Source organism: Nerophis ophidion, linkage group LG27 (assembly GCF_033978795.1).
Source record: "Nerophis ophidion isolate RoL-2023_Sa linkage group LG27, RoL_Noph_v1.0, whole genome shotgun sequence".
Classification (NCBI taxonomy): domain Eukaryota; kingdom Metazoa; phylum Chordata; class Actinopteri; order Syngnathiformes; family Syngnathidae; genus Nerophis; species Nerophis ophidion.
This window is the reverse complement of record NC_084637.1, coordinates 10,788,324-10,805,393: the sequence shown is the minus strand read 5'-3', so window position 1 is coordinate 10,805,393 and position 17,070 is coordinate 10,788,324. Positions and strand designations below refer to the sequence as shown.

Sequence of the window (17,070 nt, the reverse complement as noted above, 5' to 3'; positions counted from 1 at the left end):
GTTCCTTTATTTAGCAATTCAAGCCCTCAAAGATCAATAATGCAGGACACCATTGATTTTATTTAATATTTTTGAGTAATCACAGTGAAAAGTTAAATAAAATCCTACTTAATATATTTGAGATCCGAAATTTCCCCACTCATAAAGTGATGCATTTTTACTAGTTTTTCTTTCTACTTTTAACACTTAAATTTCAAGATCAACTTCTGATATATCTGTTGATTTTAAGTTTGAACTATTATTTTGTTTTTTTTATGTTCTTTGGTCAAAACTTTGATGTTTTTGTATGGCAACCACACAACATATGCAATATTTTTCCACATAAAACATTTTAAAGTGATACTTTTTAAGTAATAGTTCATTATAACAGATTTTTTTGGATCCGCTTTGAACTGAACTCTCGCGGCTGTGTTGGAGCCACTTAGGATTGAACTTTCACAGTATCATGTTAGACCCGCTCGACATCCATTGCTTTCGGTCCCCTAGAAGGGTGGGGGTGGGGGGTGGGGTTGCCCACATTTGAGGTCCTCTCCAAGGTTTCTCATAGTTATCATTGTCACTGGCGTCCCACTGGGTGTGAGTTTTCCTTGCTCTTATGTGGGTTCTTCCGAGGATGTCGTAGTCGTAGTGGTTTGTACAGTCCTTGGAGACATTTGTGATTAAGGGCTATATAAATAAACATTGATTGATTGATTGATTATAACAGATTCTTTTGACCTTTTTTTTTGAGCAATGGAAAAAAAGAAAATAAAGACAAAAGGAACAAAAAAACCTGCCTGCATGTCAACATTGCCACTTTTTCTCATTAGATTTCACATCATTACACTTTTTTTAAATGTTTTTTTTAATTTTTGCAATGCTATCAATTTTGCAATTTTTGCAGAATGTGTGGCGGGCCGGTAAACTATTAACTGCGGGCTGCACTTTGGACACCCCTGTTTTAAGCGAATATGAAAACAACTAAAGGTTTAACAGTACAGGTTGGATGAAACACATAAAAATAAAGTTTTTGTATTTTCGTACCCTTACATGACCTTTATACTGTGTCGATGGTAAAATAATTTTCCCCATTTTATACGCATGACAAAGGCAGTTTGGAAACATTTGATGTTAAAATTATTCAAAAAACAAAACCTGTGAATGCCTGTGTCTGTACATCATAATAAAAATAATAATAAAAAAAAAAATGACGGAATTGATAAGACCCAGAAGAACTAGCAGTTGGTGCGGGTAATGTTTCGTTAAAATGCCAACTTGTGGCCCGGAATGCATACATCAGCAATTTCAGTCTTTGTTGTTTTTGTTTTTTTTAAGTCTGTGTCATATTGACATGAAAACGTCACATTTTTACTTTGTGCCACAAACCATGTGATCAGGAGCCTTTGTTTAGGATTTCTTTCAGAAAATAAATCTTTACCATTTTATGAAGATACTTTACATTTTCCCCATTCATTAACTTTCCCTTTAAGTAACTTTTTCAATCTTGTGAGGTGTTGTGTTATATTTTATGATGTTATTATAAAGGGGTACCTTAGTTTGTGTACTTTTCTTATGATTCAGTGTGTATATTGTCTCGGTTATCGGGCCCCTCACTTTGGACACTCATTTTTTCTTTATAAACCAACTGCCAGGAAATCCGTAATGCATCTTTATTACAAACCCCGTTTCCATATGAGTTGGGAAAATTGTGTTAGATGTAAATATAAACGGAATACAATGATTTGTAAATCATTTTCAACCCATATTCGGTTGAATATGCTACAAAGACAAAATTTTTTTTTGTGCAAATAATCATTAACTTTAGAATTTGATGCCAGCAACAAGTAACAAAGAAGTTGGGAAAGCTGGCAATGAATACTGATAAAGTTGAGGAATGCTCATCAAACACTTATTTGGAACATCCCACAGGTGTGCAGGCTAATTGGGAACAGGTGGGTGCCATGATTGGGTATAAAAACATCTTCCCAAAAAAATGCTCAGTCTTTCACAAGAAAGGATGGGGCGAGGTACACCCCTTTGTCCACAACTGCGTGAGCAAATAGTCAAACAGTTTACGAACAACGTTTCTCAAAGTGCAATTGCAAGAAATTTAGGGATTTCAACATCTATGGTCCATAATATCATCAAAAGGTTCAGAGAATCTGGAGAAATCACTCCACGTAAGTGGCATGGCCGGAAACCAACATTGAATGACCGTGACCTTTGATCCCTCAGCACTGTATCAAAAACAGACATCACTCTCTAAAGGATATCACCACATGGGCTCAGGAACACTTCAGAAAACCAGTGTCACTAAATACAGTTTGTAGCTACATATGTAAGTGCAAGTTAAAGCTCTACTACGCAAAGTGAAAGCCATTTATCAACAACATCCAGAAACGCCACCGGTTTCTCAGGCTCGAGATCATCTAAGATGAACTGATGCAAAGTGGAAAAGTGTTCTGTGGTCTGATGAGTCCACATTTCAAATTGTTTTTGGAAATATTCAACATTGTCATCCGGACCCAAATGTGTGGCGCATTATGAAGCGTAAAATACGACAGCAGAGACCCCGGACTGTTGAACGACTGAAGCTCTACGTAAAACAAGAATGGGAAAGAATTCCACTTTCAAAGCTTCAACAATTTAATTCCTCAGTTCCCAAACATTTATTGAGTGTTGTCAAAAGTATCAGTAAGTGGAATTAAATTATGGAGTGGATTAAGTAAAGAAGTTAAACATTGTACTGATGTGATCCAGTTTAAGAGGCTGTTCCAATTAATAATGCTTACAAAGTACAAAGAAGAAGAATTATGAGCAACACTCTCAACCTTATTGGAAACAAGATATTCTTCATCTCAGTATGTTAATAATGACTGAATTAATTAATTACATATTACAAAAATGTTGTATTACTCATTCAGGGATGTCATTTTACTATAAAAGAGGCCAGTGGATGAATGTATATAATTGTAGACGCTCTAATGTGGGAAAGGGGTAGGATTAAATAAGCTTTGCTTATTCCTACTCCTTTTCGGACATGATGTGATGTGAAATGATGTGGGATTGTTTGATGTATTTTGTTGTAAGTGTGTTCAGGTTCATGTTTGAAATAAACTAAGAAAGAAAGGAAAGAAAGGAAAGAAAGGAAAGAAAAGGTGATATAACACAGTGGTGAACATGCCCTTTCCCAACTACTTTGGCACATGTTACAGCCATGAAATTCTAAGTTAATTAATATTTGCAAAAAATAAAAATAAAGTTTTCAAGTTTGAACATCAAATATCTTGTCTTTGTAGTGCATTCAAATGAATACGGGTTGAAAAGGATTTGTAAATCATTGTATTCCATTTATATTTACATCCAACATAATTTCCCAACTCATATGGAAACTGGGTTTGTACATGTGTGTGTGGTTTATTTGCTCATAGAATGCACTCAGAACAATGAACAACTCCGTGTTTGTCACCTTCATTTGTGTTGGCGCTTTTCAACAAGGTGATGTCCATCTTTTCAGTCAGTCTCTGTGCTTATTTTCAGCCGTTTTTCACATGAGACCAGGTGCAAAATAGGCCGATATGGGGCCAAAAAAAGTACCAGCACTTTGTTAAATTTTGAAAATACAGAAGGTGAGGAACACTATTAAATAAAAAAAAAAAAAAAATACTTCTTAGTGAAGTATAAAGGTGCCATCTTCATAACTCCTTCCTCTCTGCCCGTCTTTAATAAATGTAAAATCACTTTTACCTTTATTTTTATTAAATATTTGACTTTTTTTTTTTTGCATATAAAACAATAATTATTCTCTTTATAGGATGTGTGTAGAATGTGTTTCGTGTCTGAATTACATTAATTGAAATTTTTATTATTTCTTGTGGAAAAAAAATTGCACAATTTGGTGTTCCTCTGACTATTTGGAACAAAATACGGTAAAAACAAAAATCAAGGTATTAATTTATTTATTTTTCATTATTATTTTGTTGAAAGCACCCTATTGATTGGGGAGTACAACTTCTGATTAGTCACTCATAATGAGGTATCGTTCATTCGTAACGCAAGAGTTAGGTTACTACCGTATTTTTCGGACTATAAGTTGCAGTTTTTTTCATAGTTTGGCCGGGGGTGCGACATATACTCCGGAGCGACTTATGTGTGAAATTATTAACACATTACCGTAAAATATCAAATAACATTATTTATCTCATTCGCGGAAGAGACGAAGAAAATGTCAGCAATCGTCACACACACGTCAACCAATAAGAATTCTTCGGGGGAGGGTCATGGCAGGAGTGCATTGTGGGTCATGGGATGCTAACTGCTATATGCTATATGCTACCGCCATAGCTATTAAAATGGATCATTTCAACGTTGGCGGTAACTTATAAAAACTGAGAAGGGCTGAACAAAAATGGCACCGAAAAGGAAATCATGTACTGCAGATTACAAGCTGGACGTAGTGAAATATGCAGCAGAAAACAACAAGAGGAAGCGGCGCATACCTTTGGAGTTGGCAGAGTTGTTTAGAAGCGACATTGAAGAAGAAGATTTTATCGGATTTATCGGTTAGGAGTGACAGATTGTTTGGTAAACGTATAGCATGTTCTATTTGTTTTAGTTATTTGAATGACTCTTACCATAATATGTTAGGTTAACATAGCAGTTGGTTATTTATGCCTCATATAACGTACACTTATTCAGCCTGTTGTTCACTATTCTTTATTTATTTTAAATTGCCTTTCAAATGTCTATTCTTGGCGTTGGATTTTATAAAATAAATTTCCCCCCAAAATGCGACTTATACTCCAGTGCGACGTATATATGTTGTTTTCCTTCTTTATTATGCATTTTCGGCCGGTGCGACTTATACTCCGGAGCGACTTATAACCGGAAAAATACGGTAAATAAAGTAGAGTTCCTAGGGCAATAAAGTGCTAATGAAAAAAAAAACACGCCCTCGCCCTAACTGTTAGGAAATATCGACCAAGTATATTTTTCTGCAAAAAATGGAATATTTGTCGGACATGATTGCAGATTGTGTTGTGACATGGCTCTTAAACTGTAAAAAAAATTTTCAATAATGTCATTTAAATACATGTAAATAATACTCGTACACAGCTTTGGCTGATAAAACCTTTCCCTTCAGACTTTTTGAGATATCCCAAAGTCATTCGATTTCTACTTTCTGCTGCTTTAGGGTATTTTGTGATTCGGAGCAAAGTACTATATGTGTAAATGTAAACTTAATGTCGTCACAGCAGCACAGTTACATTTTTTCACCAACCCAATGAAAAAGAAACAAACATTACTGTATAAAATAAATACTTGGGGTAAAAATATGAGCATGACCGATCAGCTTCTCAGACGTGTTTTCCTCCATTCGATGAACTAAGTTGAAACACGTTCCAAGTCCTTCATAGGTTCCTGTCGCTTCCATGGGTTTCTATACATGGGAAATAAGAAAAGGGAATCTTGTTCTGCTCTTCCAACGGACACAGCAGAGTGGACGGCAGTAGTTTCCGCTGGAAATGACCGTAATTCCACATGGTGACGCGTCCTTCACAATCCCACGGTCTCGGATCGCAGTCGGTAACTACTGGACAGAAGTGCAGGTAGCCTTCTGCGGTGATGTTGCTACGGTCTATAACGGATATCATGGTTAGAGTTGGGGTTTGTGGAGGCTCTGGTCAGTGAAATGCAGAGGTTTCTAGAGGCTGGATCAATCTAGACCACCGTATTTCTCTGCCGGTAGGGAGGAGGTGGCAGAACAGGGCCAGATTTAAGGGAAAACTCCGACATGTACTCGGGGTTTTCAGCTACTGCTGACCGAATGTGTCCATTCTGCTTGTAGAAGAGCTTAGCGTTGGCGGACCCGCCCTGGGTGCTGTCAGATGGTTTGGGAGGCAAGCTGTGCTGCCAGTACTCCGGATTGTCAAAGGTTACCTTCAGCTTCTTCCCAGCGGCTTTACCTGCTGTCTGTCCACCGTGCTTCAGCAGGCTGGCAGGCTGCGAGGCTATGTGGCTCTGGTAGCCTGGCAGGCAGGCCAGTCCGATGGGGGCCGCCGCGGTGGATGGCACACCTGAATGGCAGGCCAAGGCCTGCGCCGTAGTTCCTGTTTGGCTCTGGCTGGTGGAGCCGACACCGAGAATGCTAGCTTGTGCTGTGGGTTTGATGGCGTGGTGGGCGTGGAGGATGTGGGTCAGCGGAGCGTGGTGACACGGCATACCAGATGGCGAAGGCGTGGGGAGAGGGTAGTGGGGCAGGCTGGTCTGGACGCTAAGTGGGAGGTGGGACCCTGAGGTGGCGGCTGAGATGGCGGAAGGAGGCTGGGTGGGAAGAGGCAGACCGTTTCTCCGCAGGGTCTCAGCCGTGCTATGGAAGGTGTTGAAGTAGAGGGGCTCGTTGATGTACTCGTCCTCCGCTTTGGCCTGGCTGCTGGGTGTGCTGTGGTAGCCCGGGTTGTCCAACGCATGGATCTCCCCATTTTTACGCCGAGAGACAAAGGGGTTTTCCTCAATTGGGTTCAGGTATTCTGTATACACATCAGAAAAGAAGAAGGACGGACAGGAATAAAGAAAGGGTTTACGAAAGGCAGATCAATTAGTCACATTTAGAAATTAGATCAAAGGAAAGGGAAACAGAAACTGAAAGGGAAAGTAGGAAGACGAGAGGTCACTTGCTAATGAGAGGCGTTGGAAGGGGACATGATAACGGTAATAATGGGAACCACTATGGAACCGGCAGGCAACTTGCCAGAAGTTCTTTGGCACTGGAATCTCCATCTGCCGGGGGGTGAAAACACCAACAAATGACCTCTTTTCGCTGCTTCCAAGCGCTATTATAGCAGGGTGTGAAACCTATTGATTTTGCCCACTCTTGTGCTCCTTGACATTGCATCAGATGCATTTTGCCTTAGGCCTTGTTATCTTTTGAGAAGCTCCAAAAAAAAAATCAAAAGCATAAAAGCAGGGCTGAATTACGATCAGAGGCTGACCTAGCGCCGTCAAATACTGTTAATTATCTGACAAAACCACCTCAAACTATCACATTTGATGCTTAATCCACATGTTCCTGGCTCGGTGTACATTTTGTACCAATACTCATTTTGATGAGATCTTGCATGTTTCCATAATGACTCAATAGGTTGTGGAAGTGTGATTGTAACATCCAGTCCTAGCAAAACCAATCTTTCCCTGAATACTTATTTTCTCTCTCACAGACTTCTAGAAGCCCACAGCAGAGGATCACTCACCCTTTGGTGTTTGTATTGGAGAGCTGCTGCTATGTTGAGTTGCAATTGTTTGGATATGTTCTCAAACTTGAATATTTAGTTGCGACTTTCAAAGGCTGTGAGCTCCAGCTTCTATGCCCTCCAGGACACACTTGAGTGTATTTTGGCTTCTGGGCACTTCTCTTGCCTTGGAGCGCTGATCTGATCGACTGTTGCCAACACTGAAATGTCATCCTCTCTGTGTGTTTTTTGTCTCAGTACCTGATGAGCTCTTGTCCTTCATGGGGGTCATGTATCCGTCCTTGTCCATGTCCCTGGAGACCCTCTCGCCCAGGAAGATGGTGGGGTCAGCGCTGTACCTCTGTCCTCCATTGTCTTCAGCCCCAGCTTGGCTCAGACCTTTCTTCTGCAAGTTCCCATTGCAGTGTTGATCTTCCAGGGTGGGTCCCTGCCCACCAGCGGCTTCCTCCTTTGTCCCTTCTGCTAGACCCTCTGAAGGGTTTGGCCCTCCTTCCCGATAGCCAAACTGGTTCTGGAGAAGAGCAAGGGCAGTAGATAAAGAAAGGAAATAATCAATCAATCAATCAATGTTTACTTATATAGCCCTAAATCACTAGTGTCTCAAAGGGCTGCACAAACCACCACGACATCCTCGGTAGGCCCACATAAGGGCAAGGAAAACTCACACCTAGTGGGACGTCGGTGACAATGATGACTATGAGAACCTTAGAGAGGAGGAAAGAAATGGATGTTGAGCGGGTCTAACATGATACTGTGAAAGTTCAATCCACAATGGATCCAACACAGTCGCGAGAGTCCAGTCCAAAGCGGATCCAACACAGCAGCGAGAGTCCCGTTCACAGCGGAGCCAGCAGGAAACCATCCCAAGCGGCGGCGGATCAGCATCGTAGAGATGTCCCCAGCCGATACACAGGCAAGCAGTACATGGCCACCGGATCGGACCGGACCCCCTCCACAAGGGAGAGTGGGACATAGAAGGAAACGAAAAGAAACGGCAGATCAACTGGTCTAAAAAGGGAGTCTATTTAAAGGCTAAAGTATACAAATGAGTTTTAAGGTGAGACTTAAATGCTTCTACTGAGGTGGCATCTCGAACTGTTACCGGGAGGGCTTTCCAGAGTACTGGAGCCCGAACGGAAAACGCTCTATAGCCCGCAGACTTTTTTTGGGCTTTGAGAATCACTAACAAGCCGGAGTCCTTTGAACGTAGATTTCTTGCCGGGACATATGGTACAATACAATCGGCAAGATAGGATGGAGCTAGACCGTGTAGTATTTTATACGTAAGTAGTAAAACCTTAAAGTCACATCTTAAGTGCACAGGAAGCCAGTGCAGGTGAGCCAGTACAGGTGTAATGTGATCAAACTTTCTTGTTCTTGTCAAAAGTCTAGCAGCCGCATTTTGTACCAACTGTAATCTTTTAATGCTAGACATGGGGAGACCCGAAAATAATACATTACAGTAGTCGAGGCGAGACGTAACAAACGCATGGATAATGATCTCAGCGTCTTTAGTGGACAGACTGGAGCGAATTTTAGCGATATTAATAAATAAATAAATAGGATTAGCGTATTTTCCGGACCATAGGGCGCATCGGATTTTAAGGCACACTGCCGATGAATGGTTTATTTTCGATCTTTTTTCATACAAGTGATGTGAAGTAAATTTTATTTAATCCATCCATCCATTTTCTGTCCCTTTTGGGGTCGCTGGAGCTTATCTCAGCTGCATTCGGGCGGAAGGCGGCGTACACCCTGGACAAGTCAGCTTCTCGAGTGACTCAAGGCACTTTACATAGTGAAACCCAATATCTAAGTTACATTTAAACCAGTGTGGGTGGCACTGGGAGTCGGTGGGTAATGTGTCTTGTCTAAGGACACAACGGCAGTGACTAGGATGGCGGAAGCGGGGATCGAACCTGGAACTCTCAAGTTGCTGGCACGGCCACTCTACCAACCGAGCTATACCGCCCCAAAGAGCGCACCAGATTATAGGGCGCATTAAAGGAATCGTATTATTATTATTTTTTTCTGAATGTAAAACACTTCCGTGTGGTCGACATAACATGTATTGGTGGTTCTTTGGTCAAAATGTTGCATAGATTATGTTTTACAGATCATCTGCAAGCCGCTTTGTGGGTGGTCTTATTTACTTGGCTCACCTTCGGCAACGTCTTTTCCCCGTCATCTTTGTTGAAGCGGTGTAGCGTGCAAGGACGGGAGTGGAAGAAGTATCAAAAGATGGAGTTAACGGTTTTATTTACATTCAGACTTTACCTAAATCATCCGGAAACAACACCAAGGCCCTTGACCGGAACTCTAATAACTGAAGTTCCTGGGGTGAATAATGTAAACTCACTACACCGGTTTGTTTTAGTGTTTTCATGGCAGATATAAGTAAGAAACTGACTTTATATTAGAAATGTCAACAGCGGAGGATGAATGTCCCATAACAAGAAGATAGAGAAAAAGAAGAAGCTTATCGACTAGGTCGTCGCTACGAACTACAAAGGCGGACTTGCGCAATTTTTCAGGATTTATGAGGATCCCAAATACAGATCAGCAGGTACCAGAAGGTAAAAAAAGTTCCTTTTGCATATTATTGCGAAACAAAATTATACCATAATTATAATCGTATGTTTAATGCACTGACAATCCATCAAGCGGAGCGGCTTCATAGCTTAACAAGGTCGTACTAAAACATTCTGATAGATTTTGGAGCGCCGTGTGTATTGTTCTATATTTTCAGTTTACCTCTTGCCACGTATCTCTTATGTTTGACTGCCATCTACTGGTCAGACTTATCATTACACAATGTACCAAATAAAATTGCTTCGAGGTCGGTGAGCACAACCAGAATTATTCCGTACATTAGGCTTACTGTCGAGTTTTGGGGGAAAGCAAGGATTTTAATTGCGCCTTATAGTCCGGAAAATACGGTAAAACTTTGTTCACATCGGAGTATAAATACCCAAAAATAATGACGCTCGAGCCAGCTGTGGTGCCACCTGCGGCAAACTCGGTGAGACTTTTAACCCGCACAGCTGCCGGTTGCAAGTAAAATTCAGGGAAAAGTTCTGTGGGTGTAGTCATCAGCCTTAAGGGACCGTGAGGGGCAGCCAGGCAGTGCAACAACATGCGCACACCTGAGCCTAAAAAAAGAAGCAAAAACCCCCTAACAGAAAACAAAACATGACATGCAGAGTGAAGGGTTTCCTGTGGAGCTCTGTTAGTTTGCTGCAGGCTATTCAACGCTGGCCCACTCCTCTGCACTCGCGCCAACCGCACGCACTACAGCAGTAATTACAGGAAGTGCAGCTACAAACAACAGAACAAGGGAGGAAACATCCTCGGGGTTATATCCCTCCATCATATCATTCTCTCCTCTGCATTCAACTTCCTCCTCTTCAAAACGTTTCTGTTTGTTCTTCAAAGCGTGTTTTATTTTATTTTTTTTTAGATGAAATCCTCTCCAATTTGATATTGGACGTAGGTACCCACTTGGCCATAAATGACACAGGATACGAAACAAGCTATAAAACTTTAGCTCCTTAACGTTCAAGGATTTCTTCTCAGCCAAAATGCCTAAAAATATATACCAAAAGTAAATGTAGAGGATTGGCCAATTTGGGGTAAAGGTATGGTTTGGGGCTCTATTCAATGCTAACAAGCTCATTCTCTCCCCCAATTGTCCGTCTAAGGCAGGGGTCGGGAATCTTTTTGGCTGAGAGATCCATGAAAGACAAATATTTTATAATGTATTTCCGTGAGAGCCATTTTATATTTTTAACACTTAATCATACTTGCCAACCTTGAGACCTCCGATTTCGGGAGGTGGGGGGTGGGGGCGTGGTCGAGGGTGGGGCGGAGGCGTGGTTGGGTGGGGGGCGTGGTTACTATATATATTTATTTTATTATATATATATATATATATATATATATATATATATATATATATATATATATATATATAAATATAAATAAAAGAAATAGTTGAATTTCAGACGGCACCGATCAAATACACAGTAATTAAAACACAGTTCTACTAACTGTACTGTGCTTGCTGGTTACTAAAAAAAAAAAAACAACAACACTTACCTTTCACTATTTGAGTAACCTCTGTTCTGCCATTTGCGTACTGGCGAGAGTCACTTGCGGTCAGGTGCGCAACACCACGTAAATCGATGGCCAATTTAAAAGCAACCCCTTAACACTACAGCCAACATTCACCAGGAGATGGCGACAGACAACATAGAATCACTCTATTACAGCGGCTGTAAATTCCTCGTTATTCTGCTTCGTCTCCTTGTGTGTGCAGTTTTTTTATTAAAATACGTAGATGTTGTAACGTGATTGGGCAGGCAAGCTGTTTATATAGCGGGAAAGCGGACGTGAAAACCGACTGTCCCCACTCAGGTCCGCATGGAGCTGGAGGGGGCGTGGCCTCCAGCTACGCTGAATTTCGGGTGATTTTCGGTAGAAAATTTATTCCGGGAGGTTTTCGGGAAAAGCGCTGAATTTCGGGAGTCTCCCAGAGGGTTGGCAAGTATGCACCGAATAAAACTGTCAGGTTCAAACACTGATGACATCTATTAAACAGACCAAAAGCAAGGAATTAAAAAGAGACAGGATTCAAATTAGCTCAATGAGGAGAATCCCACAGACCTGTACCCTTGTACAGTGTCGTCCCACGCTCTGACAAGAAAATTCTACGCCTCCTCTTTTATTCTGACTTTCCTTGATTACAACAACTAAATGCATGCATTTTTAAGTAAGACCAACAATTTTTAGAGTATAATAAGTCTCTTATTCTTTTTAATAGCTTTGTTATTCTGAAGCAAACCAATAAGAAAGAAAATATTTTTGACCATTAATGCGACTTCTTGTTTAGGTGCGATAGAAACGGATGAATGCATTCAAGTGCATGAAAATGTTTTATATTTTGAACGTTGTTTTTAAAAGCCTACTGAAACCCACTACTACCGACCACGCAGTCTGATAGTTTATATATCAATGATGAAATATTAACATCGCAACACATGCTGATAAGGCCGGTTTAGTTTACTAAATTACAATTTTAAATTTCCCGCAGAGTTTCTTGTTGAAAATGTCGCGGAATGATGACGTGTGTTTGTGACGTCTCGGGTTGTAGCGGACATATTAGCCCAGAACCACTTACGGCTAAAAGTTGTCTCTTTTCATCGCATAATTACACAGTACTTTGGACATCTGTGTTGCTAAATCTTTTGCAATGTGTTCAATTAATAATGGAGACTATAAAGAAGAATGCTGTTGGTGGAAAGCGGTGGATTAGAGCTGCCTTTAGCACCGGTGTTTCTTTGTTTGTTGTGAAGCTTTAACACAGAGCGGTCAAGCGAACCTGTTTCTCTACGTCAAGCAGTAAGTTTTTGGATGGGAAAATTGTGATATTAAGTCGGCTCTTACTGGAGACCTGAGTGGATTATGGGACCTCCTCTTGTAGCTGTCAAAAAGGCAGCTGGGATCTTGGCTCCTCGGCTTCTCTCAGAGACACTGGCGTTCACCGCAGCCATCTGACTTTGAGGTATGACTTTATAATCTTACTGAAATACTATTAACACAATAAGCAGATAAGGGATTTTCCAGAATTATCCTAGTAAATGTGTCTAATTACATCTGAAATGCTCCCACTGCTGCCGCCGTTGCTTTTTTTTTTTTTTTTTAGTTCTTCACTCTACTTTTCCTCATCCACGAATCTTTCATCCTCGCTCAAATTAATGGGGAAATTGTCTCTTTCTCGTTTCAACTAGCTCTTGCTGCTGGAGGCTCACATTATAAACAATGTTCAGATGTGAGGAGCCATACAACCCGTGACGTCACGCGCACATCGTCTGCTACTTCCGGTACAGGCAAGGCTTTTTTATTAGCGACCAAAAGTTGCGAACTTTATCGTTGATGTTCTCTACTAAATCCTTTCAGCAAAAATATGGCAATAGCGCGAAATGAACAAGTATGACACATAGAATGGACCTGCTATCCCCGTTTAAATAAGACAATCTCATTTCAGTAGGCCTTTAACTATGAAAACATTCGATTTATTAATGACAATCCCACTTCGCGAACATGTATTTATCACGGTCAGGCCTGGAACCAGTTGGAAGCGATAAATAAAGGACTACAGGATTTACACTCATCCGGCCATTGCCAGGGTAACAGGACCACATGTGTCGGACTTCAACGTGCATTTGGAGTACTGTGAGGCTTTGAGGTACGTCTGTGAATGTTCTAACGTGTTTGTTTACACAGCCTGCAGATATGTTTGTTTCCTGGAAGAGTGTATAGCCATCGATCTGTTTACCAATGATGCATAACACAAATATGACGGAAAATCCCAGGTTTGTCTTGGAAATAGTAGGAGGCGGGTCGTCAAAAGAGCAAGAGTTTAAGCAGTGGGCTTACTCTGTTTGAGTCGACTCGAGGTCTCGTTGTGTATGATGAATGAGCTACGTCAAAACCGCGAGGCACCAGGTACTCGTCGGCATCCATCAGGTCATCAAGGTCCTCCTCATCCAGGAGACTCTGGAAGAACTTGCTGTCGTTGGGGCTGGGCAGCTTCATCCGATCGTCTCCCTGGACATTGTGAACATTTATTGAAGGGTGGGGTTGTATGAATTTTACATTGTCGCGATTGACCTACTTGGATGACCAGATATCGTTGGGGGTCCCGGGCCATCCTGCAGAATTCTGCAGCAAGCTCCTTAAACTTGGGTCTGCTGTCAGCATCAATCATCCAGCCTGGGAAAGACAAACACGGGACTAGAATGAAAGGCGGCCTTGATTATGTACGATCTCAATCAGCTCGATTCTCTCAACATAAACGAGTCGGAGATTACTGGCATTGGCGGCCCAATTGGGGCCTCATTCAACTCAAGTCGCGTTCAAATCCAGAAAAGTGCATACGCCTGCTCAAATCTAAGCACATTTCTTTGTTACAAATCCCAATGAATGTACAAAACCTGTTTCCATATGAGTTGGGAAATTGTGTTAGATGTAAATATAAACGGAATACAATGATTTGCAAATCCTTTTCAACCCATATTCAGTTGAATGCACTACAAAGACAAGATATTTGATGTTCAAACTCATAAACCTTTTTTTTTTTTTTTTTTTGCAAATAATAACTAACTTAGAATTTCATGGATGCAACACGTGCCAAAGTAGTTGGGAAAGGGCATGTTCACCACTGTGTTACATCACCTTCTCTTTTAACAACACTCAATAAACGTTTAAGAACTGAGGAAACAAATTTATGAAGCTTTTCAGGTGGAATTATTTCTCACTCTTGCTTGATGTACAGCTTAAGTTGTTCAACAGTCCGGGGTCTCTATTGTTGTATTTTAGGCTTCAAACTTTTCAATGGGAGACAGGTCTGGACTACAGGCAGGCCAGTCAAGTACCCGCACTCTTTTACTATGAAGCCACGCTGTTGTAACACATGGTGTGGCATTGTTTTGCTGAAATAAGCAGGGGCGTCCATGATAACGTTGCTTGAATGGCAGTATATGTTGCTCCAAAACCTGTATGTACCTTTCAGCATTAATGGTGTAATCGCATATGTGTAAATCACCCATGCGTTGGGCAATAATGCACTCCCATACCATCACAGATGATGGCTTTTGAACTTTGCGCCTATAACAATACGGATGGTTATTTTCCTCTTTGTTCCCGAGGACACAAATGTCCACAGTTTCCAAAAACAATTTGAAATATGGACTCGTCAGACCACAGAACACTTTTCCACTTTGCATTAGTCCGTCTTAGATGATCTCGGGCCCAGAAAAGCCGGTGGCGTTTCTGGATGTTGTTGATAAATGGCTTTCGCTTTGCATAGTATAGCTTTAACTTGCACTTACAGATCTCCCGTCCAAAGGCAAAACCCAGTAACTCAATTTTGGTCAAAACTGAGCTGATATTAATTTTGGAGTTCCTAGGTTATATGCTTTACATTGGTGTATGAGATATTGTGATTTGTTCCGTAAGTAAGCTGTTACGCGCATGGCAGGACCTAGCAACTACCATATAACCGCGTGGATACAAAAGAAAAACTTAGTATCTCAAGGGACCAATCGGAGCTTCTTTGTCAGTCGCCTTATTGTCTTTAATGAGACATTTGCACGAATGGGGGCCGACGGTCAACCTGATTATGTGATATTATGGCACGAGGGGATATTTGGAAGATTGGCCCAGGACGTTGCAAGCACCTTCATTAAATGTATTGTTCTTGATTCTTCCCCTTGCATACTCTTTTGGGCAGATAACTGTGGAGGTCAAAATAAAAACTGGACGCTGTACACGGCTCTTGCCCAATGTGCAAACGCAGAATGGGGCCCACCCGAGATTGTGATAAAATATCTGGAGAAAGGGCACACGTTCATGAGAACAGATTCAATCCATGGCTCAATCGGCAAGAAAATGAAAGCTCAAGAAAACATCTATATGTTTGATGACTTTGTAAATCTTTGTAAGACAGCATCAAGATAGATTGGTTTTCCTTTGTTTTCTCAAAATCAACTAGAATTGAGTTACTAGGTTTTGCCTTTGGACGGGAGAGATGTAGTGACCAACTGCTCAGAGAAGCCGGTGGCGTTTCTGGATGTTGTTGATAAATGGCTTTCGCTTTCCACAGTATAGCTTTAACTTGCACTTACAGATGTAGCGACCAACTGTATTTAGTGACAGTGGTTTTCTGAAGTGTTCCTGAGTCCATGTGGTGATATCCTTAAGAGATTGATGTCGGTTTTTGATACAGTGCGGGCTGAGGGATCGAAGGTCACGGTCATTCAATGTTGGTTTCCGGCCATGCCGCTTACGTAGAGTGATTTCTCCAGATTCTATGAACCTTTTGATGATATTATGGACCGTAGATGTTGAAATCTCTATATTTCTTGCAATTGCACTTGGAGAAACGTTGTTCTTAAACGGTTTGACTATTTGATCACGCAGTTGTGGACAAAGGGGTGTACCTCGCCCCATACTTTCTTGTGAAAGACTGAGCATTTTTTGGGAAGCTGTTTTTATACCCAATCATGGCACCCACCTGTTCCCAATTAGCCTGCACACCTGTGGGATCTTCCGTATAAGTGTTTGGCGAGCATTCCTCAACTTTATCAGTATTCATTGCCACCTTTCCCAACTTCCTTGTCACGTGTTGCTGGCATCAAAGTCGAAAGTTAATGATTATTTAAAAAAAAAAAAAAAATGTTTATCAGTCTGAACATCAAATATGTTGTCTTTGTAGCATATTCAACTGAATATGGGTGGAAAATTATTTGCAAATCATTGTATTCCGTTTATATTTACATCTAACACAATTTCCCAACTCATATGGAAACGGGGTTTGTGTTATTAGAACACAGGAACACAGTAGCAGCCGTATACATGACATCTTCTTCGGTCTGCAGTTCCAGTGCGCGCCCACATTATTATTACGAATTATTAAATGCATTGGCCATCCGCCAAGGCTGTCCTTTGTCACCGATTCTGTTCATAACTTTTATGGACAGAATTTCTAGGTGCAGTCAAGGCGTTGAGGGTTCCGGTTTAGTGGCCACGGGATTAGGTCTCTGCTTTTTGCAGATGATGTGGTCCTGATGGCTTCATCCGGCCGGGATCTTCAGCTCTCACTGGATCGGTTTGCAGCTGAGTGTGAAGCGACCAGAATGAGGATCAGTACCTCCAAGTCTGAGTGGATGGTTCTCGCCCGGAAAAGGGTGGAGTGCCATCTCCGGGTTGGAGAGGAGACCCTGCCCCAAGTGGAGGAGTTCAAGTACCTAGGAGTCTTGTTCACGAGTGAGGGAAGAGT

At 41.4% G+C, this 17,070-nt stretch overlaps 1 protein-coding gene across 1 annotated transcript in view; it reads right to left on the bottom strand.

Annotated features, from left to right (window-relative positions):
* Positions 1-4,339: 4,339 nt before the first annotated feature.
* LOC133544056 (receptor tyrosine-protein kinase erbB-4-like) overlaps positions 4,340-17,070 on the bottom strand; it is a 42,527-nt gene continuing 29,796 nt past the window's right edge. Inside the window, exons 8-11 of the mRNA XM_061889085.1 lie at positions 13,906-14,003; positions 13,668-13,838; positions 7,470-7,740; positions 4,340-6,509 (exon numbers count right to left, since the gene is read on the bottom strand). Coding sequence (XP_061745069.1) covers positions 5,701-6,509; positions 7,470-7,740; positions 13,668-13,838; positions 13,906-14,003 — 1,349 coding nt within the window. The 3' untranslated portion in view covers positions 4,340-5,700. The remainder of the gene's footprint in view (positions 6,510-7,469; positions 7,741-13,667; positions 13,839-13,905; positions 14,004-17,070) is intronic.